This window comes from Lathamus discolor, chromosome 2 (genome assembly GCF_037157495.1).
Source record: "Lathamus discolor isolate bLatDis1 chromosome 2, bLatDis1.hap1, whole genome shotgun sequence".
NCBI classification, from domain to species: Eukaryota; Metazoa; Chordata; class Aves; order Psittaciformes; family Psittacidae; genus Lathamus; species Lathamus discolor.
In genome coordinates, this window is record NC_088885.1 from 21,593,646 (window position 1) to 21,621,019 (window position 27,374).

A 27,374-nucleotide genomic window follows, 5' to 3' on the forward strand; every position below is an offset into this window, starting at 1 on the left:
GGGGTACGAGGAGGACAAGAAGCTTTTGCTGTAGGAATCTGGGAATGGTGGTGAGTGCTGCCTGTGGACCTAGAGGAAAGCTGGATGCCTCATGGCTGCTGGGCTGCAGGCAGAAACACAGGAAAACTCACCCGTTTACCTTATTCGAGAAGTGAGGAAGCTCTCCCAAACTGACCTGTTTACCTCATTCGAGACAAAAAGAAACTCACCCAAATTAGGAGGTGGCAAACTACATTTAGCTGTGTTTAACCCCCGCTCCTTGACCTCATTTAGCCTCAGTGCCTTCCTCTTAGCCGGAGGAGGTCAAAATACACCGCATCCCCCGTGCCTCCGGGGCGGCGAGGAAGAACATTTTGGGCTCCGCTTCGCGGAGAGCCTCCCCTCCTTAGTGTTGACAGGGGTTACGTTTCTTTGTGGGTTCCCTTCCGGGAGCAGGAGACAGGAGAGCGGAGGATGCCCCCCGGCAGAGGCGCCCCTGCCTTCCACCCGCGGTGGGTCCTCTGGGGGGTTCCCCAGAGGTGCCTTTCCCGGTGTTGGGAAGGCGGGAGCGGGGGGAGACCCGCGCCTGGAGGGCCTGTGGCTCGCGAAGCGGTGCGCGCACTGCCGAGGTGTTCCTGCCGGCTCTTCCTTTCCCCCGCAAGCGCAGGGAGCACACCCGCAGCCGCCCCGGCGCGCAGGACTGAGGAGCTGCGGCACGCAGAGCGCCGGCATGTCCTGCCGATGCCGTGCGCGGAGCGGCCACCGGCGGATGCTGACACGGCCGCGGCGCTCCGTGCCCGTGCCCCGCAGCGGTGACCGGTTGCGGTGCCGCTCCGTGCCCGTGCCCCGCAGCGGTGACCGGTTGCGGTGCCTTCACCACAGGGGCACCCCCGCCCCGCTACCGCCGCAGTGCCCCCACGCACGCACGCGCCCGCCGCACGTGAGCTCGCGCGGCCCGCGCGGCGCGGAGGAAAGTGTGTCACTGGGTGAGGGGGGCGGCCGGGGGCGGGGCGGGGCCGGCGGGGCGGGGCCGGGGCCGGGGCCGGGGCCGGGCCGGGCGGGCGGCGGTGCCGCACTCTGCGCGGCTCCCGGTCGCTTTTGTTGTAAAGGGGAGGTGGCCGCGGCGGGGACGGGCGGTACTTGCTGCAGCCGCTCTGACAGCACGCAGCGCGGCCGCTTCCCGCCCGCTGCATGTAGCGCTGCGGCGGGGGACGGGCGCTGGAGACGCGGAGAGCGAGCGGAGCTGAGCACAGCACAGCCGTGCCGGGCCCGGCCGAGCCCAGCGCGGCGCCGGCCCTGCCCTTGCGGGAGGAGGCCGCCATGGAAGTCAGCGCGGGTAAGCGGCCGCTGCGGGCCGGGGGGTATTTGTGCACGGGGGAGTCCCGCAGGGCCAGGCGGGCAGCGGCTGCCGGTGGAGCCGCGGTGTGTGTGTGTGTGTGTGTGTGTGTGTGTGTGTGTGTGTGTGTGTGTGTGTGTGTGTGTGTGTGTGTGAGAGCACGGCGAGCGGCGGCGCTTGCCCGGCCGCGGCCCCGCTGGTGTCCGGGACGGCGGCGCGCTGCCTCACATGGACCCGCCGGGCGAGCCATGTGCGCGCTGTGTTTACGTTCCGCGCGGCGTGCCCGCTCATTGGCCTTGCGGGGCGGTGACGCGCGGATTGCATAATAGTGCCGGGGCGGCGGCGCGGGGCGGCGGGCGGCGCGGACACGTGAGGCGGCCGCTGTTTTGGTGACCTACATTCGGGGCGGCGGCGGCGGGGCGCGACGGGGACACGTGGGGCTGCGGCGGGCCCGGCTCCGCCCCCAGCCGCGCCAGGCCGCGGTCGAGGGGGGGCGGGCGGGGGGGGGAGCGCGAGGTCCCGGTGCGGAGGGGGGGGGGGGTGGTTGTGCCCGCACGCGCGCGGCCGTGTGCGGCGGCGGGGGGTGCCTGCCCGCCGGCCCCGCACGTGGAGCGGCCCGGTGCGCGGGGGAGGCGTTGTGTAACGGGGAGGGGGCGGCGGGACCGGCCCCTCGTGCACAGCCCCGCTCCGCCCGGCGGTCCCGGGTCCTGCTCCCTGCGTCCTTCTCTTCCCCGCTAGCGAAGGGCGGTCAGGGGTGCCCCCGCAGCGCCGTCCTTGGGGCCGGGGGAAGCGGTTAAGCGTGGACCCAGTTTGCCGCCTCCTTCGCGCTTCTACATTGTTCCACCTTCGTTTTAGATGCTTGCACGCTACGGTGTTTACCCCTTTCCTCATGAATTGAATCCGTGCAGCGGGTTCCCTAAGCAAAACCCGGGACTGCATTACCCACTGGCTGTCGGGGGTCCCTTTCTGCACGGTATCAGTGTAAAACACCCAACCAGTGCATAGACCCGGGGCTGCTCTTTGTTTTGAGCTGTTGTATGGGAATTGACTCTGACTGCTGACCAAACAAAATAAGGTTCACAGGGAGACATAGCTTCTAAAATAAGAAAAGTAATGGGAGTCTTGACTGTGATGCAGACAAGACTGGCAAGCTCCCTAGGATACAGCAGCAGCACAACTCTATGGGCTCCTTAGGCTTTCGGAAGGCAAGGGGTGAACCTTCCCATAGACATACTCTTCCCGTGCTCCCCTTTGACATTGGTGTTACCCTTGAGAGAGAAGGAGCATCAGTGTTTATGAGGCACGGTTTAGCAGTAGTGGGGCAAGGTGGCAGTGTGGAGGAACATGGGAGTTCCCTGCAGGGACTGTGTTTGTGTGCCCTGCTCTGCCCTTTGCAGATAAGGATGGTACCTGCTAAGAAGAAACCTGGTGCTTCCATCGGAGCAGGTGGACTGCAAGCTTTGACCTGGCAGCGGCACGTGCACCCAGACCTTTGTCAGATGGGTGGTGTCTGGCACTAACACGGGTGTTTGGCAAAGTCATTTCCTCGTGTCGTTGCTGGCCCCGTGTCTCCCTTGCAATTCTCCTTGCTCCAAAAACCCCCAATCCCGAATGCGTGCCGTGCCACAGGGAGGATTTATTGGAACAGAATACAATCTGTGCAGGAATGATGGCTGTGGTGGGGCATAGGGGCACGGGTGCCCAGGAATGTGAGAAGCAGCTTGCATATAGTGCACGTGTCACACAGCTGCTTGGTCTGACTTCTACCCCACCAGGCAGGGGATCCTGTGCTGCATACTTTTTTATGGTGTTTGTGGTGGTTCCCTTAGTAGAAAACATTAGATGATGAAGAGGAAATGGGCCAGTGAAGCTGCAGCAGAAATGCTGAGAGGACCGTTACAGCTGATAGAAGTAATGAAAATTTGTCTACCTGCAAGCAGTGATCTTTTCAGGATTGTATAACAGTGCTGCCTTTATCTGTGAGGAGGTGATGGCTGATGTGGGGAACTGCAGCCCCAACCCACCATGCCAGCTCAGTTGACCAAGGACCCTAAAGACACCAATGCTTTTATTCCTCCAGAGGAAGCCAGTGTATGGCCCTTGTAAAGTTTTTAATCCTTACTGGTGTGTGAAGTTGTCCTGAGCTGTCTGTGAAGAGGCTCTAAATAGCAGTACAGGCATGAGGTTGCGGAGTGTAGTTTATTTGAGCAGTGGAGTGGCTTTCACTATTGAAGTATTTGTGTGAAATAATGTTTTCACATTGGCTTTTGAAATGCTGAGCCTTGGAGACAAACTCCAATGAAGTGAAAACAACCTTCTCTTGCTTAGAAGCCAGAAAAAGGAACCTGTGAAAAGCCAGAACTGCTCTGAGGTCTATCTGAGGACAAAAAGCTGTTTCATTTGAGGGATTCTCAAGTGCGTCAGATAGCAAGACGCGGCAGGACAGAGACTGCAAATAGCAGCCTAGCAGGTGGAGTTTAGCTGCTGCTAGAAGCGCTGCGAAGGCTTGCAGTTGGACAAATGGTGCTCAGTAGGTTAACCAGGCTGCAGTGCTATTACTTTCCCTTGCCCCCTTCCCTTCTGCATCATGAGCACCTCCCAGTCCTTCCTTTCTGTGCCTCTGGCACGCAGCCTGCATGAAGTCTTTCTCCCTGCCCTATTTTTGTCCCTAACCTAGCTTGTTTGCATTCCAGCTCCACAGCACTGTAAGGGCCTGGCTTTGCTGTGGCTCCAGATGAGCTCTGCTCAGAGGGTGGCCAGGGAAGCCCTCCACGTGGCCTCTCCCCACTGCCCCGTCCTGCAGCATGGTTTGTTGCTCTGTCCTTTGGGTCTGCTGTTTCTGCTTGACTTTGGTCAGAGGAGGCTGATAAGAGGAAAGAAGGGAATGGGGCAGACTGGAGGTCAGCCCTTGAAAACAAATCGAGAGGAACAAGCTGGAGGGAGGGAGGGAGGGAAAGGAGTGTGCCCAGGAACACGTGATGGCTGGGTCTGGTGGTGCTGGGTCATGGCGTGGCTCACATGGCAGCGGTGCATGTCTGCTTGTTATGTCACTGTGCCGCCTTTTTTTTCTTGCCTTAGGGGGTGTGATAGCTTACATCAGCTCTTCAAGCTCGGCATCTAGCCCAGCCTCATGTCACAGCGAGAGCTCAGACAGCGGTTTCCAGTCGTCCTCTTCGCCTGTACCATCTTCTCCAAACAGCTCCTCCTCGGAAAGCGGCTGCAACGGCCGGGGCAGCGAGGGCTCTGATGGGGCACCAAAGAGCGATCGGCTGGAGGAGACCATTAAAACAAACCAGTCGAGTGTTGCTGGTTTGACAAAAGGCCATAATGGAGTCACAAGTATGTTTGGTGCCAGTTCCTGTAACCACCGTTTCCCCCCTGTGTATTACAACCCTGTGTGTTACAACCCTGTGTGGTTTGCTGTTAAGGCATTTCTGTAATTTTCCAGAAGCATGGAACTAAAAGATAGTCCTTTAAAATGCATTCAACTATTGAGCTCCAGCTACTTACTTTGTGCTGTTTTGGTAATTGGAGGGCATCAGTGATAAAGAACTACATTTAAACAGTTTTGGGAGGGCAGGAATCAAACTGAGTACTGGATTGAGCATTTTACCACACACTTGGCTGGAATTCAGACTAGTCTTTTGAAGACTGAAGTCTTTTAATGGCAGAATGGTTTTATCATTTTCAATTGTTATGAATCTAGACTAAACATGTAACAGTTCTACCTTAAAAGTCTTCCCTTCCCACCCCCTTTCTTTTTTTTCTTTATATATAGTGTTCCTACCCTAAGTTCTTAGTAAGAACATTTACTTCCTCTTAAGAATTCACTATCAACTATGTTTTTGGTGTCACGGCAGAGTTTCCTGAAGATGCAACCTGTTGTAAACTGCTCAGGCGGATGTGTGAATGGGTGGATATATAGATAGATAACATTTTTAGCTCAGTACTAACTAGGTAAATAAAAAAAAAAAAAAAACTAACAGATTTTTGTGGTTTGGTTCTTTTTCAAAACCATGAAAAAATAAAGTTTTAGTTCCTCTTTACAAATGAAATCCAAATGTGAAATACATTATTTTTCGTGGTAGAATATGTTTCTGCAGGAGTATTTCCAGCTGTCTTTGTTGCTCACTGTTAAGGTAATTTTGTGGTTACTGAAGTCACTGGTAAAACTCCCATTGGCTTCAGTGAAACCAGTGTTAGGCCAGCACTTAGGACTTGCAAAAAGTCTTTACTGAATTTATTGACAAGCTGAAATAAAACAGGTGGGGAAAAGCTTACAAAACCCAAACCGTGAGGATATTTATAGGGCTGAGAAAGTACTTTCAAGTTCAAGCGTGCAAGCATGCCGTTCTGGATGTGCACTCAATTGAGTAGTCTTTACGTATGAGGATGTGGCTGAGTTACCAGTTCTAAATTGTTATCAGATAGATAGAGCATATGGCTTGTTTATGATATATGATAAAATAAAGTGTCCTTTAATATTTCAATTTTAAAGAAAATACGTTAATTCCCTGTTGGGGAAACTGTAGCCTTTATATGGGCTTACTTTGTCGTGATGGAAAAACAAATTGAGCCCGAACTTTAGTGGCCTAGTTACCTAAATGGTCCCTTTAAAAGCGTGTGAATGTAACCAGACTTTCTGCAACTCAGTACAGTGCCACTGTGATTGAAAGTCCAGTGAATACATGCCTTCTCCCTGTCCTGATGAACGCTTCATGTTGGTCTTCCTCCTTCCTCCCGCCCCTCTCTTGCACTGGTACCTTCTGAACTGGTCAGGCATTTTGTACATTCTTGTTTGTTCCTCTGCTGTGTTTTTTGTATGTTGAGCTGACCTGACATATTTTGCATTCAGTCTAGGTTTTAAAAGCTGGAAACACTCTTTCAGTTGTCATTGGTTTTCTATATCCTTGACTTTTCTGTTCTGATTCTAGAATTTAATGGCATGGTTCTTCTTTGCAAAGTCTGTGGAGATGTCGCTTCAGGATTTCATTATGGTGTTCATGCCTGTGAGGGCTGCAAGGTGAGCTGTGTTTCTGCTCACCTTTCTGCTGGTGAAATTCTCAACTTCTCCACTTAGGGGAAAGGGGGTCATGCTGCCAAAAAAATACTGGTATGCTTCTCTATTAAATCTGAGAAATTCGAGGCAGTGTGTAAGTTGTAGGAAAAGGCAAACCACTTAGCAGGACACAGCATCTTCCAAACTCTGCAGTGCTTTCAGTTCTTGTCCCTTGTCCAGTCCTGCCTGACCTGGAGCGCACGGCAGAGAACAAGACCTGCAGACAGAGGTGGGAAGGACCATGTCACACCGGACATGTGAATGTTAATTGCATTAAGAGATAGTGGGTGTGAGTCGTCGTCTGGGCTAGGACACTGAACAAAACAGCTTCAGAAAGGCAGTTCTTTATCACAGGGAAAGCCAGAACTATGTGCTTGCGTGTTCATGCATCAGTAGATCTGTATTTTCTAATACTGTAACAATGAAAATGTTATGTTCTGTGACAGAGTTTATCAGCTTAAGGGTTATGTGAAGGAACCACCTTTGAAGGTCATATGGGACAACAGGATGGTTTTTTTTGCCAGACTGTGGAGATTGAAGTCAAAAGATCTGATTTTGACTTTCATCTTTGTGCTGATGTCATAGGAGATTGAGTGCATCTCTTAGAAACTGTCAGTGCAGTGATAGAGGTAATACTGGAGATATTTTGCTCTTAGCTGCTGACTATGCAGGAAGCAACTTAGCATCTTCTATAATTAGAAATCATAATTAGTTTGCATTATACATAGATCACACACAAAGTATGTCATGAGCAGTAGCAAGTTCTATAAAATCACTTTGGGCTGATGGCTCTGAAGCAGCTTATGGGAGGCAGGAAAGTTTTCTGTGCTTGCAGAGAGGTGAATCTTGGCAGGAGGATTTGACGTGCTGTAATAGTTCTGGGATTTTTTTTGTTTGCTTACAGGGTTTTTTCAGAAGAAGCATTCAACAAAACATCCAGTATAAGAAGTGCTTGAAGAATAACAATTGCTCTATAATGAGAATGAATAGGAACAGATGCCAGCAGTGTCGTTTCAAAAAATGCCTGTCTGTTGGGATGTCGAGAGATGGTATGTTCCTGAGCAGTGGTCCTCTGAGAGGGAATATGCTGCCCACCTCGGAACCAATTGATACAGGTCTTAATGGCAGATAACACTGCCAGCCCTGTTGTCAGGGTCAGGTTCCCTGTCTGGGAGTGCTACGATCAGCTTGCCTTGCTCCCTGACCATCCTGAACTGGTAACGTAATACTGTCCCTGGAGGCTAATGCAGTGGGATGCTCTGCAGTGGTCTCTTAGGAGGATGGTTGTAATAAGAGTCTCGATTTTTTTTCTATGAGTTTGCCTTGTTACTGTTGCTTTTTCCATTAAAGGGAATTCTGCCTAAGCTGATAGCCTTAGAGTAATCATTATAAAGCCTAAAGAGTTAGGTTTGGGAATGAGCATAATGACCATGTACCTGCTGGGCTTTTTTTTTCCCCTTGCAGGGAGGCGGCAAGCAAGAAGGAAAGGGTAATGTCGAGCTGTGTCTCTGACCACCTTGCTTGCTATCCACTCCTTGTGACATTTTAAAGTGTAATGCTGAAGGTGTAGTTAATTTGTCTGCTACAACTTGATGTCACAAAGCAGAACTCTTCCTCCTGTTTCACTTTTTAATTTTCTCAGGGTGTTTATTTCACAAGAACCAGGAATCTTGGGCTGTTAATAATTTAGTGGGTGGAGTGTTAAAACTTATTCTAAATAATTGTTCTGAGTTCTTGTTGTGCATACGAGTTATTTCATCCCCTAGGCGCTTGTTTGCACATAAGGTTGCACCTGCTTTAATGAAAGAGAGTTAGTTACATTAATGATGGACTATTGCACGAACGTAATTACATCAGTCGAAACTGGTTATAAATCCTTGTAAGGCTGTGGTTGGATGGGCTGGTATAGGCAGTTGTAGATTGCTTAGGACAGGGTCAAAAATGCTGCAGCCGCAATGATGTCCATCCCCTTGCCATCAGAAAATGTCCTTGTCAAGGCAGAGTTATCAGGAAAATGTACCAAGGTAAGTTGCACTCAGCACTGACTCTTGTTTTGGCAAGTTATATAATTGGTCTATGAGGACTGGTCTTGTAAGACCTATTCAGATATGTTATGAACTGTGTTTGTGTTCAGCTAATTGTCAGCTCAGAGTTGTACTGGTTTGGTCAAGTCTTAAAGCCTGACAGTTCGCTAACAACTGTGTGTGGTTCATAGCCAGGTCTGTAGCAAAAGGGGAAAAGGCTTTAGATTATATGCTGTAGAGCTGCCTTCTCTTTGTATGTAAACAGCAGCATGCATTTCATATCTCACTCCTTGACTTCAGTGATAACACCCCTGCTGTAGTATTGGTGAGAGCAGTTAATGTCTTCCTTTGAAAGGCAGGATTTTTGGTGAGGGTGTGTATTCTGTGTATGTGCATGTTAACACTTTCGGGATTGACCTTCTTTTTCTCTCCTCCTTCCCCACTTTCATCTCCCCACCTTCGTAGCTGTTCGATTTGGCCGTATTCCCAAACGTGAAAAACAGAGGATGCTGATTGAAATGCAGAGTGCCATGAAAACCATGATGAACAGCCAGTTCAGCAGTCACTTACCCAGTGAAGCATTAACAGAACATCAGGATCAAGCACCTCAAGAAGACCTTGCTTCCAAGCCCAAGCAAGAGCGGGAAACCATCAAAAGCCCTTCTTCCCCTCCTGGCGCTGACATGGCGAAGGAAGAAGTGATTGGTATGGTCACTAGGGCCCATAAAGACACTTTCATGTACAACCAAGAACAGTCCCAAACCCCAGCTGAGATGATGCAGCCCCAGAGTGGGGAGAGAGTGTCAAACAACACCGAGCAGTACATCTTGAGCAGCAAGCACTGTGTTAGTGGGCTCAGCGGCCCTCAGTACCCTGAAAGTGAGCAGCACCTTGGTGGACAGTACAAAGGGAGAAGCGCAATGCATTATCCAAGTGGGCACACCATGTGTTTTCCAAATGGCCACTGTATGAGCTTCACCAGTGGTTACACTCAGCGACTGTGTGATAGGATCCCGGAAGATGGCTATTCTCCAAACAAGAATACCACTTACTCTTGCAGCACTGGAGGAAGAATGCATCTGGTATATTGATATCAATTGTTTGATATGACTTAGTAAAAGGCTTGGTGATGGCTGTGATCTGTCTGTGCCACTTCAGTTAGTGAAGCTGCACACTATTGGCACAACTGATGAAACCTAAAATAGTGACACAAGTTTGAGAATGCACATTGTGATGAGGGGTATAATGGCTCAAGTTGTGTGGAGGGCTTGAAACCATAGAAGTGATGGGGTTTCTTGGTTTTTAGCGAACTGAAAATAGACTAATGTCCAAGGTTCAAGAAAACTTGCAGGTTTTGTCTGGCTTGACTTCACATGAAAACGGATGCTTATAAATAGAGCTTATGAATTGCCTTCTTCATTCAGTCTTGAAGACTTCACTTTAAGATATCTGTACAATCAGATATGCTGTATTTTCCTTCAAGGCATTTGGAGCAAAGTTCTGGGTTGAAACCTCAGGGCTAGGATTTTAAGCCAGTTTTCGTAGGCTGGTTTTGTTGTTGGTTTTTTTTTGAGGGTTTTTTTGTTTATTTTGGTTTTGGGTTTTTTGTTTGTTTGTTTTTCTTGGGTGGTGTTTTGTTTTAACAGGGCTAGGCCGATTTTACAGGCAGTGTACAATACAGACGCAATGGGCCCCACAGGCTGTGTATCCTTCTCCCCAGAACATCTTCAGCTCTGAACATAGGCAGGAGGAAGATGCACAGATGAACTGCTTGTTGTATGAGTATCTTTTGTGTAGTACTTGCTCAAGTGTGGCTCTGAACACACTTCTAGGAACCCTAGATGACTTTGCTAGTGCATTTTCTCACTGAATTCTTAACAAAGATTTTCTTGCATGTAGATTTTGGGTTTTTTCCTTTTCTTAACAGGTCCCTCCTATTTGCCTTGCACCTGCTGTTCCTCTGCCATTCAGGCAACTGGTTCTGTAAGCCCCTTAAAATAGGTTGTCCTTCTGTTTATCACTAGACCTGCCTGGGATGAGGGAACATAACATCCTTGTTCTCATACTGCACTCCTATCAAGAGGCACGAGCCCCTGACCTTTCTGAAGTACTTGAGCTGCCAGTGGTTTTCTTCCTCTAAGTTTGTAAAGGTTCTTCACATATTCTTGAAGACCTCTGAAGGTCTTCACACAGTGAAGGCTGCTTATCTTGATGCTGGGTTTTCTTTTGTTGTTGTTTATCTTTTCCAGTTTTGGTTTGGTTTTTTCCTTTTTTGGCTACCATAGATGTGGACCATGCTATCGCTAGCAGGCTCCAACTTTAATTGCAGACTCTGGGCGAGTAATAATTCCCAGCCTTTCTTCCTTGCAGGGAAAGTATGTGGAGTCACTGCAATGGCATTCTTGACACTCCTGAGAAGCAGAGGTTAAACCTGTCAGTATGGGCAGGCAGGGAGTGGCCCTGCCTGCAGAGGCCCAAACCAGTCATTTTGACCTGTGCATAGTAGCTGCAGGGAGGCTTAACACAGCTGATGATGAGGAGACAAAAGGGAATCCAGCAGAGCACTGCACCCCCCATCCCTGACATGAATGAGGGTTTTGACAGGGAACTTGAATTAGATTATGTCTAAAATGAGTCAGTAGCAATAGGGGAGTGCAGTTAGGCTCTGAACCAGAATAGAGACAGATACTCAGGGATTTGGTTTGGTTTTTTTACTCAATACCTGCACAGAAAAGTAGAACAGGTCATTCCTGACAAGGCTTCTCTAAAAGACAGCTGGTGACTGTACAAGTTGACACCTGCTTCCATAGGAAGCCTGTCGGAGTTCACAGAGTCTGGATGATGCTCTTAGTCTATGGTTTAGTTTTAGGCAGTCCTGCAAGGAACAGGGAGTTGGAAGAGACTCATAAGGATCATCAACTTGAGATATTCCATGACTCTTGGGCAGAGGTCTCAAGAGAGCTTAGACATAATACATAGAGGGGAAAACTGGTGGTTTTCCCGTGGGTCAGTGTGTCTGGGAGTTAGGGTAGATCATCATAGGATGAGAAGTTGAGGTGCTTTTTGTGTCTGATTCAGAGCAGAGTGCTGAACCAGATTCTTTGTTTTCAGAGCGTACTGTACTTTTAGCTATACCTGTGTGAACTGTTGTAATACTGTCAACAGAGCAGTGGTTAGTGTCTGTCGTGCTTCTAGTTGTGTGCCTAGACCTATTATTTTACCAACATATTTAACGATTCTCAGTTTATGGAAAAGGGGTCCCCCTTTACTCCATATGTAATCATTTGGGGTTTGTGTGTTGTCCTCAGATATAAAAGTTATGTTGTGATTCACAGCTGAACCAAGAAATCTACAATGCTGTTCTTTGACTTCTGGGGAGAGAGAAAAGGAAGAGCTTTCTGTGTATTGACTGCCCAGTTACCAATTGGCATTTGAAAACAAACAAACAAAACCCAACAAACAAAACCCACCTCGGAAATTTGTATCTATCTCCATCTTGTTTTCTCTAGCTGTTGCTAAATACACAAACGCACACTCCTGCATGTGTGTATATATACCTGTTGAATATATTGTAATCTTAGGATTTTCCATACAAAGAATTGCAAGCTATTATCAGTTTCAAGATGAAAAAACCAGCATAGCTCTGAGGAATTACTAATCTGTTTCACTCTCTTGGCTGACATTCTGTAGGATTACATCCACCATTTAGTATACCTGTGAAGAATACTTAAAGAAATTCTCATCCTTGATGATGACAGGTGAAATGAATATTAAAAGATTTAAACTTCATTAAAAGATGCAGATTTTAGAAAGCAGAACTGAAATTATCTCGGAGCATCAGGTTGGGTTTTACAAAGGGAATTTATTGGCAGTCAGCCTTGGCTGATACTTCTGATCTCATTGTAATGGATTCAGACTGTCCTACAAAAAATTGCTGTATGTTTGTATAAAAGAAAGAGCATTTTGTTGTCTTGTGACTGAGCAAGATTGGAATATCAGTTCCTTGGTCATCCTCCCTCAGTGATGCAGATAAAAACAAACATCTAGGAGGGGAAGGTTGTCTTAGTAAACCCATGACTCAGGAAGCCAGTGCTTGCTTCCTTTTTCTGGTGTTGGCACGTTTGTCACCTCAACTGAATCACTTTAATTACCTGCAAAACAAGAAAGATAGATGAGAATGAATGTAGTAGTGACTGCGAGATTGCAGTTGATTGTGAAATTGTGATTAATTGTGAGATTACAGGAGTAATGCAAGTAAAAAATCCAGAGGTCTGGCATGAAGTTGAGATCAGGGAAGAACAGCATAACCTGGGTTCTCTCAACATTTCTGCTGTAAGTGATGTTGAAGTTACCAAGGTCAGCAAATTTAGAAACAGATTGCTACCGACCTGCTGTGGTGGGTTTTTTTTTGTTCCTTTTAAAGGGAGGGGGAGAAATACGGTTGCTTTGGGAACTGGCTGAGGAATAATAATTTTTTTTCTCTGTGCATCATTGCAAAGCTTTCTTGAAGAATAAACCTGCTTCTTTCAAGTATTTGTTAGTATTTGTAATGATCTCTTAAAGAGTTGTTTTCTGCATGTGTTTTGTAAACATAGGTCTGCCCAATGAGTAAGACTCCCCATGTGGACCCAAACAAGTCTGGCCATGAAGTCTGGGAAGAGTTTTCCCTGAGTTTTACCCCTGCAGTGAAGGAAGTGGTGGAGTTTGCCAAGCGCATCCCAGGTTTCCGAGATCTCTCCCAACATGACCAGGTCAATCTTCTGAAGGCTGGGACCTTTGAGGTGAGACCAGTGTGTGTATATTGTGGACCTGACAAGCTGTGCATCAGTCTGACCCCCTTAAAAATAAATAGAACTGGATTATATGGGGCAAAACCAGCTTGGTCATGGATGCTATTTCTTTAAGCTGATGGTGTCCAATGCTTCTGTTTGGTCAGATCTTGGTGAGCTGTCCCTCTTCCAACAAGTTCAAAATTGCTCAGCCTTTCAACCTTTTCCTCTTCCCTGTGCATTAATAAATGAGTAATGAGGAGTTTGCATAGGAGGAACTACTTTGAAAGCTACCTTTGCTTAGCCTGGAGAGAAGCACAGTGCATCTGGAAGGGTGGCTAGTTTAGAAAGTTACCTGTTGACTAGTTTTGTAGAGGAAAGTGTTTATCACTCTGTATGTCCTTCCTTCTGCCACTGTGCTCCCTACCAAAGCCATGGCATCCATCCTGACCAGCCACCACCAGCCTTTGGTGGCACCTGGGGGTTGCTGAAGCCTCCATCTCCAACACTGTAACACTGGCAACTAGCTGTATTACTGCAGTTCTGTAGATGCTGTACCACCTGCAGCGTGACTTACAGACTAATCCCACCAAGTCCTTGTGGTTAGTTTCATCCACTTGTGGTCATGACGTATGTACGAATTAGTGGTGTTAAATTGGAAATGATACTGGAGAGCTTGATGCTGTTTTATAATTAGTGACCTTCACCAAGAGACCTTTACTTAAGGTTTGAGTTCCTCTTCCAGACTCCTGCATCTGTTGGAAACCATGCATGTTTTATAAGTATTCAAATATCAAGTTTAAACATAGAGGGCTGGTAGAACTGAAATCCCAAGTATTCAGTGTTGTGTGCTTTCCTGGGGAAGGCAGGACTGGTGATGTTTTTGCACTTGTTTAGTTGATTTATTTGTTCAAAGAGAGATGCTGGATTTCATATTTACTTGAACTGAAGCCATTTCTTGTGTAATGTGATGGGTCTTTCACCTGCATTTATTTAGCCCGGTTCTAAAATGGGTAACTGTTGGGCTGGAAAGTACAGGTTACACTGCAACACCTGGTGCCTGGAGTGTGTCAGTTTCTTTGTTTCATCTATTTTGCTGTCATGTATTTTTTGCAGTTATACTTACTCTTGACCTTTTACTAGTCATCTACGGCTCCTGGAGCTAAGGGCTGTATTTTCACTTCTTCAGCTACAGCTTGTTAAACTGGTGTTCACATTACACAAAAATATTAGTTCCTTCCTCTGTAAAGTAGTATGCTGCCCAGTGCCTGCGAGGAGGGTAGAGAATCAAGCTTGAACTCTTCCTGGAATGCAAGATCAAATCTTCATGTTTTGCATGTAAAATGTTTGGTCCTTCCCTTTATTCACCTCAAGCCTATTCATATGCCTTTTTTGCCAGTTACAAGCACTGCTGATAAGTTACTGTATCAAAGAGAATTAATAATAATGTATGGCTGCATGCTAATTCCTATTCACTTATTAATGAAACATTAATGATTTCTGTTACCAAGCTGGTACCTGTAGTTAAAGGCCTCTGTTGGCATCTTAGCAACAGGGAAAAAAAAACCCATAAACAAACAAATCCCAACAAACAAACAAATGAAAAAATAATGCTGCAGAGCCCTGGAAAAAAACCCAGAGCCAGCAGGATTTATGAAACCATTGCAGTAGATGCAAAAACATCTTGAAAGCCTGGTACGTACAAGGTCATTTCTTTTTTCTGGGTAACTAAACTAGAATATCCCAACATCTGCATGTTAATAGAGGTATCTGGGTAAAAGTACTGTCTCTGAGCCTGTTTTGGCTCCCTTCGGCACCAGTGTGTGGCTGTCTTGGCACTGTGCTTACCACTAGCTCATATTCAAGGAATGCTTGTGTGGGGACAAGAAGATGCATGAAGACTATGTTGGTGCAGAAGCAGCATAGCTGTGTATAATTACACATATGTAAGCTAAAAAGCCCTCTTAGAGCTGGAGGTACTGGGGACCTAGCTATATAGTGGTGGGATCTACATGGCCTTAATGGGAGCCAGGTCAGAAATAGCCATGAGCCTCAAATAAAGAACTCAACTGGATTTTTAGTGGGTCTTCCCCAACATCCACAAGCCTCCACTCCAAATGTAGTTGATGGCAGAGCTAAGAAGGACCTTGGGTCCATTGGGGTAGTGACTCAATTTCTCGGGGAGAAGTGAGCAAGCACTTACCTATGTGGAGACTTTCATAAGCTTATATTGCTATGGTCAGCTGATGGGATTGATCAGGTATACCCTCAGCATACACAAATAGGAATCCCGAAGCAAAATGGGGTGAATTAATCATGTGCTGTGCCAGTCTAAACCATTCTTCCTTAGGTTAGAAGGGCGATATTGAAATCTATAGGTCTTTGCCTTAGTATAAATCAACACAGTTTCATGGGCTTCAGTTTTGAATAGCAATGTTAATGCTGGTTGCTCATTATTTAAGGTTAATGTTTCTAAAGCCCAGTTCTGTAAGGGAAATAACCATACTTAACTGAAAGGTTGGGATACCTGGTAGGTCCCTGCTAATGCACAAGTTCAGCTCTGTCTGCCTGCCCTTTGTGTCCTTTTCTTGTATTCTGAGGGCTTCTGCACCTAGGTTTCTGCACGCTGTAGTCAATGTCATTAAAGGACACATAGCTTAGCTGACAAGGGTGAGCAATATATAGTGCTTATGTGTCCATCAAGATTGCTGCATGTCATTTGGCTGTTTAAATTTAGGAGCAGGTCATTTAATGTGCATGAATGGTGTTTAAATTCTCAAACGTCTTCATTTTTTTGAGCACTCCTTTTTTTAAAGCTTGTCAAAAGCACCAGTCTTTGCTGAAAACCCGGTTCTCTTCTCAAATGTAGTACACATTTAAATTCGTGCAGTTATGTAGGGTAAGTGACAAGAGGCGACTTTCACACCAAGAGATTACAGCAAGTCTGAAGTTTTAACCAGTGCCAGTTGGTTCATTTTCTCCAAATAAGAAGGCTGTTCTGTGCAGCTTAAACCTTGGAAATGTAAATAAGGTTGTTGAACGTGAGCGAATGAAACTTTACAAGCCATTCCAGAGGGAAACGTTCACAGTACGACTGAGAAACCACAAGAGAAATTTCAGCCCAGAGGGGTAAGTTCAGCACATGTCAACTGCTCCAGCCCAGGTGCTTGTACCAAAGGGGTATTCCCAGCTGCAGCTACAGACCAGGTGCTGTTTCAAGCCCTGCTTCCCTTGACTTTTGAAGGCCGTACCTGTAGCTTCTTTCTACCAGAGCTCTTTAACATTCCTGTGGATACAGTGATGCAGCATGGTACTTACCCAAAGAATGCCTAGTGGTCCAGATCATTAGGTGGTGTAAATCAGCATTGTTTCAATGGAGCTGCTCCACTTTACGCCAAGCAACAATCTAGTTCAATATCTTCATTTTGCTCTTTGTGAGTGTGGCCAAGAAAACCTTTCTTTTCATGCTCTGTATGCCTTTGGCTGTTCAATGGCTTAAGCAAGTTGACCTACTGGCATATTTATGAGTGGCATTGTCTTTGTGGCTCAGGCTGTCTGAGGCTTACATTTTAATTTTCTTCCCTTTGGTGTGCTATAGCCCCTCCCCTGCATCCTCTGACAAATTTCTTCACTTGTTTGTTTCTCTCAGGCTACTGGGTCAGAGCTTGCACTGATTTTGACAGGTCAATAGCATGCTGTCAGTGTCTGTGTAGAATGCTTGTACAGCAGTTAATGAGACAGTTGGAATGATGTTAAAAGGTTTAATTTTTTCTGTGGCTTTCCTAGAATTCTGCCTATATTTATGTGGTTTTGTTCTGTTTTTTCTTCCACCAGGTTTTAATGGTACGGTTTGCGTCTCTGTTTGATGCAAAGGAACGTACCGTCACCTTCCTGAGTGGAAAGAAGTACAGTGTGGATGACCTGCATTCAATGGGAGCCGGTGATCTGCTCAACTCAATGTTTGAATTTAGCGAGAAACTAAATGCCCTGCAACTTAGTGATGAGGAAATGAGTTTGTTTACAGCGGTTGTCCTGGTATCTGCTGGTAAGGAGAGAAAGTTGAATTGCACCTTTGCCAACTATTAGATACATCTTTTTATTAGAAGATTCCTGTAAAATGTATGCCTGTTCTTCCACATCTAAGTGCAACTTAGTAAGTTTTAAGCTACTAGCAGCCTGTCATTTACATACCTGCTTTTTTTGATACTGCCTTTTGGGAAGATGTGACATTAGGCTTGTATTTTCTTACTACTTTCTATAGAATGCAAAAATGCATCTCACAGCTGCCTGATGGCCATTTAGAAGCTATTTGTCTGACTTGTATGTTTCCCAGGACAGCATCAGTGAAATGACTCCTGACTTGCGCAGCTTAAGTCTTGGGAAAAGGTGGTATTTCTACTTCCAAGTACTGTCACTGAGGTCTATTGCATATTTTACTTAAATCCAAATCCAACAGTTTGATCTCTGCTTATGTCAGCAAGAAAGCCCTATTCATCTGCATTGTGACTTCTTACCACAAAAGGTCTGCCAATCCACTGACATCTTTGCCAACCTCATATCTTGTTTCAGTCACTGGATATACAGAACACCCTGGCCCAGATTCAAAGAAGGATTAAGCACCTACTTCTGTAGTATTATCTAAAGCCTCAAATTAGGCACATTAACTCTGCATATAATGCCTGAAATACAAGATGCAGAATCCCTACTTGCTGGGTAAGGAGCTCTAGAGGTAGCTGACAGGAATGCTACTAGTGTCCACTTAAACAACAAGGCAGCATTTGGGGGCCACTTGCTTCTTTAACAAGTGTACAGCTTCCACATGAGTGGTTTAGACCCACATTTTCCTTATCAGGAAGGGGCACCCCAGGCATGGTGCTGTAGGCACATGAAGCCTCTGTAGACAAGGTAGGACATTTCAGTTTAACAGCTTTGTGCGTGGCCTAACCGAAATGTTCTAACACACAATGGGCAGCTGTAGCCTCTTCAGTTTGTAAGTGGTGGTAATGAGCAAAGGGTGGTACAGACTTTGAGGCTTTGAAAGCTGGAATGAATGGCAGCATGAAGCAAGCATGGCACTGTAGTCGGTTAGTGAAAATGCTCGGTTAACAGAGAGAAACCTGGGGGTTTAGTTGCTTTTCCAGACTCTGCTTTACAAATTTTATCTTAAAAAACCTGAATTGTCAAGAACTGGAGATAACCTTTAAATAAGGACTGAGATCCAGGCTTCTTCCCTTGTTGTGTAATGCTACAGCCACTCTTCTTGCTTGCTCAGCTGCTGGGCCCTAGAATACCGTAGTCGCTGTGTCACCTGTTTTGAATGTAAGTGGCTGTATCTGTTCTGTTAAATGTGCTTATAGCCCAAATCCAGCCCCCTCCAGGCTTTTAGACAGTGTTTCATGCAGTTGCTAGCTCCCAGTAGGGCTTAGCATATGGATGGTTTGTAACATGCAATACGTAATATCAGAATCGTGCAAGATGACAAAAAGAGGTGAGTTTGGTATTCAGGCTTCTTGCAGCTGCTGAGGATTTTTCAGATCGTAGTTTGGACATCAGTGCTACCTAGCTTAGCTGCTGTGTGATCTCATCTGCAGTCTGATAACAGCCTTCCTGGACATCTTCACAATCTGTTTCTAGGGTTTTATAAAATACATCTTCACTAGTGTTTTAATGCTCATTCTATATTCCAGACACAGTAGTATCCTTGATGGTCACTGTGAGTTTAGCAGCTTTCAGATCAACTTCACTCTAACTTGTAACTGAATTGAAGTGCTGCGGTTGTTACTTGCTCAAGTGAGTAAGCGAGCAAGCTTCATATGTGAGCAGGTGCCTGAGAAGAGCAGAATTGTCCCCAGCAGAGCTTTTGTGGAAGCCAAGAGGAGAAGGTACTGGTAGAACTGAAGGATCATGGCCACTTGTTGATTAAATAGATCTTGAATGATAGATCCCCTACACTCTGCCCCTCAAGGAGGAGGGGTAATTTCCCGTAAGGTGGAGGAAGAGCTCAATTAGAGAAGGAGGAAGGGTTCAGGAATAGCATCAAAGAAGATGACATGGAGATGCACGCAAAGGCAAAGATGCTGTAACTGAAAGTACAACTGAAAGTGGAGGAATAAGATCTTAATGCCATTAAGATGACTCCATCTCAGAAAGAAAGCTACTCAAGAAAAGATTGTCAGGAAGAAAGCAAAGTAGTCAAGATTTATATCAGCTCCAGAAGCAAACAAGAGTGTGGGAATGTTGAATCTTGCTTAAGTGATCCAGAATGTAGCATACCATGCTGCACTAGTTAAAAATCTTTCAAATTAAAAATCAAAAAACCCCAAAACAATCCAAAAAACCCGCAAGCAAACCAACCAACCTAAACCCAAACATCAGTGGGGAAAAAAAATGTTCAGAACTCTCTTACACAGTGCTAGTGGGGAAGAGACTTGTCAGAAGCATCTCCACATCAACACTGGATGAATACCCAGTCTTAGGAAGGGTATTTAGAATGTTCAGAAGTAGTAGCAAGGAATGCATGTAACTGTGTAGAACCTCTTGTTTTGGTGTCATATGCAAAGAAAGGAAAAGCAGGGCCATACAGCGAGGATGTGGGAGTATTTCTGGTGGTGCTGAGGAATTATGTTGGTACCATTCCAAAACTGAAAGAACCTTTGGCTTCAGTTACCTGGATGTGTTGAAGATGAAGGGGAGATAGCAATTTGGATCATGGGCTCTAAAGAAGGAAGAAGCAAAGTGGAAGCAAAGCTGAAAGAATGTGGTTTGCGCAGGACTAGATACCAGATAATCCCTTAACTGAGGGTGATACTTCGTGGTAGAAGAATATATAATACACACCCTCTATTATTCTTTCTTATTGGGATAGTACTAACAGAAACTTCTGCTGGCTACTGGGAGCAGCTAGAAGTAGGCTAAGAGGGAAGGAGAAGAAAGACTTGCACTAATTGAAGAGAGGAGCCTACAATAACTTGCTGGAGGCAGCCAGGAAAGACAGCACTGCATTCTTCTGCCTTCAGAGGCAAGGCAGGATTGTTGCCACTCTACAGAGCTCTTGAGAAGTCTCATCTGGCTTATGTTGTCATCTCTGCTCAGGATAGAGCAAATCGGGTTGTGTGAAGTGGGGGACGGCTCGGGTAGATGGTTTAACCAATAAAGGCAGAGGGGCATTTTTTCACTCATGCTCTCATGGAGAAAGCATGACAATCTTCACTGTTGTGGTTTAAGACCAGCTGGCAAACCAGAACCACACAGCTGCTCGCTCACTCCCCCCGCTTCTTCCCCCCACTCCTGGAGGGATGGGGAGGAGAATCGAAAGAATGTAACTCCCACAGGTTGAGATAAGAGCAGCCCAGTAACTAAAGTACAACACAAACCACTACTGCTACCACCAATAATAATAATGATGATAAGGGAAATAACAAGGGAAGAGAATACAGCCACTCACCACCTGCTGACCGATACCCAGCCCGACTGACCAGTGATTTAGCTCTTCTGTGTAATTGCCCCCAGTTTATACAGTGGGCATGATGTGCTGTGGTATGGAATACGTCTTTGGTTAGTTTGGGTCAGGTGTCCTGTCTCTGCTTCCTCCCAGCTTCACCTCCTCCCTCGCAGAGCATGAGACTCAGAAAGTCCTTGGTCAGAGTAAACATTGCTGAGCAGCAACTAGAAACATCGGTGTTATCAGTGCTGTTCCCAGGCTGAAAGTCAATAACAGCACTGCACCAGCTACTAAGAAGGAGAAAAATAACTGCTACTGCTGAGCCCAGGACATCACAGAAGAGTGGAATGTGTGAATTTGATATTAATCAAAATTCCTAATTGTTAGAATAGAAGGTTCTGGAACAGTCTTTCTGAAGGAACAAAACACATTAACTGCTTCAAGACGGATCGTTAAATGGTTTATGTAATATTTTTTCCCATAGCAGTAGGGACCTGCAGCAGTCTGGTAGGACTTCCTGGACTCTGTTCACCTGAGAGATCTGATAGGATTGACACTGACAGCATAAGGAAGGGATTCCCACTCTGACTGTAAGATCTGACTCAGTGTTACTCCAGAAAGCTGTTGTCATTCTGTGTCCCAGTTCCGTGAAGTGCTCAAGAACATGTACACATCAAAGCACATTTCTGTTCACGTCTGTCACTCCTGTGTGTATGTGCCCTGCTGAATTTACTCAGCGTTTAAGAAGACAGGATACAGCTTGGAAAAAAGGCTCCTGTGCATGGTTGTTAGATGAGGCATTTTGCTTAAAAATCCATCCTTTCAAGCTGGTTACTTAGGTTCCACCTAAGGACAACAGGCATGTTCTTAAATACAGCTCTCTGGAAAGAGGTACTTTAGGCATGGGATGAGTGCAGTAAGTGGAAGCACAACATTTGTCTTGATGTTGAAATTCTTCCTCAGCTGGGAATTTTTGGGTGCATCATGTTTCACGTGGTAGGTGCTTCAGAACGCAGAAATAGTGGCCAGTCATGTCAAGGCTTGTACTTCCTTTGCCTTTGGGATCCCATTGTGCAGATATGGGTGTGGCTTGTCCCGAGTGGGATTTCTCACTCAAACATAAACTTCCAGTTTAAGTTTGGGGTTCTGTGTCCAGTCTTGAGAAATGTTGGAACTTCCTGCTTTCGTGTGCCCTCTCTCCTTGCGTTGAAATCTGTGATTCAGCAAAGCACTGAAGTGTGTGCATCGGTCTGTCCTTTGCTGGAAACATGGGTAAGTGATTATAGGAAAGGTGATTGAATGATGCCAGGTCTGCTTGAGCTTAATACTTTAAAAAGTAAATAGCATTTGGAAGACTTTTGGTATTGTGGGTTTGAAACTTCTGACATGAGTATTTAATTATTCTTGTGCTTGTTAATGTGGTGAGTGATTCTTGCAGTGGTTTTATGGTGCAAAGTACATAACCACATCCATTCAGTCTTCCCTCTCCCTGTTTTTCTCTCTCTTACCCCCCCTCTTCTCCACCCAATCCCTCTACCCCTTTCTTTTTAGATCGTTCCGGAATAGAAAATGTCAATTCTGTGGAGGCGCTTCAGGAAACACTAATCCGTGCATTAAGGACCTTAATAATGAAAAATCACCCAAATGAAGCCTCTATTTTCACAAAACTTCTTTTGAAATTACCTGACTTGCGTTCCTTAAACAACATGCACTCTGAAGAACTCTTGGCCTTTAAAGTTCACCCATAGGCCTTTAGGTCTCATTTGTACTTGGACTTGCCTCGTGTTAAAATGTTTTGTGCTAAAATATGTATTTATACAGTTGTACCACTTGTTGGAGAGAGAGAGTTCACAGGCTGTGAACAATTGATAGCTGTCCCTTAACCATGCAATAACGCTTCAGCAGGTGCTTTCAGCTAGCGGCGGTGCAGCATTCATACTCCACCAAGACATCCAGACCCAGCTGTGCTGCACTTCTGCAGAGGAGGTTGTGATAAGCCCCAGTAAATATGGACTGTTCTTTAGAAAAAAAGAACCACCACTGCCCTCTCATGTAAACTGAACACAGAATAGCTGTGTATGTGCATACGGAGCATGGAATGGGGTGGGAATGATCCTGCGCTAGTAGGAACATGGAAGAGCTGATTTAATTGGTCTTTCACTTACCTAATAGATGTATGTCTGTGTCTTTTGATAATTCACTCATGGTTTCCACTGCTGTTATTCCATTAAACCTGATGGAATGATTTCAGCCTGCACCAACTCTTCACTGAGCATGTGTTCATGCCATGTGTATATAATATAAATAGTTAAGTAATGAGTGTTTATGGCTATATAAAGTACAGAGTTGTGTGTATATATGTGTATGTATATAAATAGTTCTATACATAAAGTATACATATAATTTCTTCACAATATTTTAAACTGTGAAGGAATTTAAACTTACAACAGAAGGTGATCTATGGAAAGAACCAAATAGATGCACTTTGCATATTGCTGAACTAATTAGCTGACCGTTTTTTAGAAAACATCCAGTTTGCATTAATATGCTGTGTTTGTTAATTTGAAAAAACAAAACCAACATCAAAACAGACAAAAAGACCAAAACCAAACCCAGAATGGCACCAAAGGGGCAGAGCAAGATTCAGCTTATAGAAGGGGTTTGTAGGGAATCTCAAGTGGAGAGGGTTGGTTGTGGCGCTACTGAGATTGTCTGTTGCCACTGAGGTTCTTACATTCTGATAAAGGTTAAAGAAGCACCAGATGCTCTTCAGAAACTTCAGCACAGCCAGAAAGAAGCTATCCAATGAATAACCGTATCTATCAGAGGAAAAAGAAAAGAAAAAAAACAACAAAAAAAGTGGGAAAAATGTGTCCATGGTTGCATTTGGGTGTATGTGTGTTCTGTGACTGTTTATTTCTTGCAGTACATCATTTTGCTGCTTCATTGCTAAATGAGAATTGAAAATTGAAATGTGAGATTCCCCATGTCTTTTCACAAACTGGGCTTTGTGGTTCCCATGCCTGTTCTTCTGGAGCTCTCCATTGGTGCGTGTGCATGTGCGTGTGTGTGTATGTGCAGAGAAGGTGCACTGGATGGTCTGGATGTTTTTTTCTTTAAAAACCACCACAAAACCCAGCCAAATAAATGGGACTTCTTTTTTTTTTTGTTGTTTATGCCAGTAGCAAATTACAAAGCAGATCCTCAAGGCTAAAGATTCTGCTGGTTTTCCATCTAAGAAAGTGGCACTCTGTGGGTTTTTTTTTCCCCTCCATTTATAGCAGGACCTGGCACCAGAAAAGAGGCTTTTAAAAGTCAAAGCAGTAGTGTTAATTAGCTGTGGTTTTGTTTTTCTAATGTGGGAAGAAGCAGCTCCATTACGCCTGTGTTTAGTTAACCTTAGAGAGGTAGGTAGCCTTCTGCGACTAGTGCTTGGTAACACTACTCTGCGGAGGGAGAGACCTCTCTGGTTATTGCTGGGTTCAGATGTATGCAGTAGTTGAGGCCAGGATCCAGAAAGCCACCAGACTGCAGGGCTCTTGCCTTGCAGGAGCAGCTCTGGCACATGAGTGATTCAGTGGGAGCCCTTGTGCCTGCTGTGCAGCTTGGAGCAGAGGCAGACCTCAGCCTGCCCCTGAGCATCAGTAGCTGGGTAGGGGATGGAAGGCTTGCACCCTGCCATGTCTCTGGTCACCTTTGGCCTAGGGATTTCCCCTTGCACAGTGGTAAGGAGTGCTGGCCAGGGCCCTGAGAGCAGGAGAGGGCATGTACACATTTGGTCTTAGCTTTGGCTACGGAGCAGAAGAGCCCTTTTCCCTCCTCCACTGCTTCAGGGAGACCTGCCTTCCTGCATCAGTCTGCTTTAACCACTGGATAACGGCCCCTTCATTCATAAGAGTTTTGGTATCCAAATGTGCTATCCATGGCATACTGTCCTAATTTCTGTTAACAGTCTGCATCCTACCAGTATTATTTGTTTGAGAACTTCAGTGAAGGGTGCATTGAACCATTCAGACTTTAGAAAGGACAGTCACGTTTTGTATTGTTTAGGAGCTGAAATTACTTCTTTTTAGACCCCATTTCAAATGTGGAAAGTACAGTTAACCTTTGGTTGTTTTGAGAGGGAAGGAGGCTTCTTACAGAGATTGCCACCCTGCAACTGTATTTTGTTGTGTTTTGTTTTATTTTCTTTAAACTGTATTATTAAGCCTTTAGGAATGTATAACCAGGACCGAGTAATTACTGCTTATTAAATTTTTAGTTAGATTGACCATGTATGTCTATAGATAGATATTCTGACTTGTGCAGTTTCATTTGAGATAATCTTCCTGTACATAATGGAAAAACTCATATAACAGAGGAAAAAAAAAAAAGCCCCAAACAGATTGACTGAACAACAAGGTGATTAAAGTATGGTTCCAAAGTGATCCATGTATTACAAACCCTAGCTGGACTCTTAGAAGAAAATCTAAACTCATTGTGTTAGCTGTGTATTGTGAGCTCTTCTTTTACTGTGTCACTGGTTATACACTTGTTAAACGCTGAGATAATAGACTTCATGCCAGGCATTTGAGTACTGTAGATTGGGTCATTGCTGAAAGATTAATGTACTGTATGACTTAAATGGAAATTTTTATTCTTGATTTTATTCTTGATTTTATTCTTGTTTTGAAAGATTAAATATGGGCATTACATCAGCAAGAGAAACTGTGCTTCTGTGTTCTTTGTATGAAATCTAGAGGGGAAGGCAACACGCTGAGATGAACAAAGCAGAAGTAATGGATGAGAACATCAACTGCTGTAAGGTGACAGGGGCTGCGCTGGTGTATGGTGGCTAGGAGCCTGTGGCTTGGTCCACTTGTGGTACGCATCTGCACTGCCAGGGGGTTGGATGGGGTTGGCTGGTGCAGTTTTTGGGGTATTGTCAGTAAAAGTGGTAGTTATTTTAAACACCTTAATTACTTTCGGGAATTTACCTTTGTAACTGAAAATAGGATGTGGTTTAATGTCTGGTAAAGGCAGTCTTAAGCATAGGTTATGAGAGAGGTAGATGGGAAGCAGCATGTGGAGGGCAAAGATCTGTTTGATTTTTACAGCTTGATTTCCTAGTTTGAAGTGTTTACTGGTTAGGAGACAAGCTTCTCAGGAAATGTTCTATCTATTGGTGTTTGAAAACAAAACAAACTCCCCAAACAAACAAACAGACAAAATTATGACTGCCAGCACTGGAAAGAGTAATAGCACAGAAATGCTTTTTATTGTCTTGGCACTATATAAAGTGTCATGTTTGCATGCGGCTTTGCTTGTTGCCACCTACTGTGAGATGCTGTGATCAGGGCCATGAGCTACGGAGGTCCCAGGGCATGGGAGGTCCTTGGGAAGAGCTCTTTGCAGCTTCAGTGGGGATGGTCCAGGGGTTATTTTTCCCTGTTTGGCTCCAAGAGCCTCACAACAGCAAATGGGGCGGACTGGAGGGGTGTTCCCAGTAAAAACACAGTTCCATTCCCCCCTTTCCTGCTCTCCCAGTTAGGCAAGATGTTCTGGGGATGGGGAAGTGAAGCATTTGTGCTTGTTTGTGGGAAGCATGCTGGGCTTTGAGTCTACAGCACCAACTCACGTGTGAACGTGCCTGCAGCAGCCTGCCCCATCTCTGTCCTCACTACATGAGGAAATAAATGGTCAGTGTCGCACGGAAGACAGAGGTATGAGTGTCACTGTGTGAAAGTATAAACTGCCGAAGGTGTGGGCAGTCTGCTTGGGCTCATGACCCGTGGGCTGTGTGTGGGGTGGGAGGTATTCAGCATTTGCAGCTGAGCCGCAGAGCACTTTGATTACAGAAACAGTTCATACGAGGAAATACTTGGCACTTCCTCCCCTTTGATGAGCATAGGGAGCAGCTGCCAGAACCTCCATCAGCGAATACCTTTTGTTTTCCCTTTTAATTTGTTTCTTGTAAGGCTGAAGTTCAGACTGGGGAGGGAGGAACATCCGGATATGGGAGAGTCTGGAGACACCCACCCCTAGCAGCTGACTGAGCAGCAACGGGCAGCCAGTGTGGAGGATGTACTCACTCGGCAGGAAAGTTGGTCAAGGACACAGCAGTGTTGTCAGAGAGAGGAGCTGAGCAGGCGTGTGTGTGTGTAGGCTGCAAGGCTGCACGTTGCTGGTTATTTGGAGGAAACAGGTCCATGCATGCCAGCAGACACTGCTCTGCTGCACCAGGCAGCTTCACTGGGCAGTTTATACCAACTGCAAATGCACACCATAGTATGTTTGTTGTAAGGCAGAGCTTGCAGTGATGGGGAGCTGAGCTCTCTGGTCTCCTATGGCTATAGGAACAAAACACTCCTGCCTGGCCTGGATCCCCAAGGCAGGCTGCGTGGTTATCCATGACAGTTGCTCCCCTGCGTTGCTCTCTGGGACAGCATTTGCCTCTGACTGGAGGACCACCCTCAGGGGTTTTTCTTGTAAGGGTTCATGCTTAAAACTGGGGAAGTGTTTTCTTGAATCATAGAATCACGGAACGGTTTGTGTTGGAAGGGACCTTAAAGCTCATCCAGTTCCACCCCCCTGCCACAGGCAGGGACACCTTCCGCTAGACCAGGTTGCCCAAAGCCTCATCCAGCCTGGCCTTGAACACTGCCACAGACGGGGCAGCCACAGCCTCTCTGGGCACCCTGTGCCAGCGCCTCAGCACCCTCGCAGGGAAGAACTTCCTATCTAAATTTCCTCTCTTCCAGTTTAAAGCCATTTTCCCTTGTCCTAT

General features: G+C 45.8%; 1 protein-coding gene across 1 annotated transcript; it reads left to right on the forward strand.

The window, feature by feature from the left end:
• Positions 1 to 1,025: 1,025 nt before the first annotated feature.
• Positions 1,026 to 25,315, forward strand: NR1D2 (nuclear receptor subfamily 1 group D member 2). Its single transcript, XM_065666075.1, has 8 exons — positions 1,026 to 1,315; positions 4,394 to 4,654; positions 6,250 to 6,338; positions 7,279 to 7,423; positions 8,864 to 9,480; positions 12,994 to 13,179; positions 17,002 to 17,212; positions 22,160 to 25,315. The coding sequence occupies exons 1-8, from the start codon at positions 1,300 to 1,302 to the stop codon at positions 22,354 to 22,356; spliced, it is 1,722 nt and encodes a 573-aa protein (XP_065522147.1). The 5' UTR covers positions 1,026 to 1,299; the 3' UTR covers positions 22,357 to 25,315.
• Positions 25,316 to 27,374: the final 2,059 nt, after the last annotated feature.

Excerpts from the sequence above, each read along its gene's own strand:
- NR1D2 (XM_065666075.1), top strand. Across the intron at positions 4,655-6,249 it reads AGGCCATAATGGAGTCACAA|AATTTAATGGCATGGTTCTT; the intron begins GTATGTTTGGTG and ends TTCTGATTCTAG. Across the intron at positions 7,424-8,863 it reads TGTTGGGATGTCGAGAGATG|CTGTTCGATTTGGCCGTATT; the intron begins GTATGTTCCTGA and ends CCACCTTCGTAG.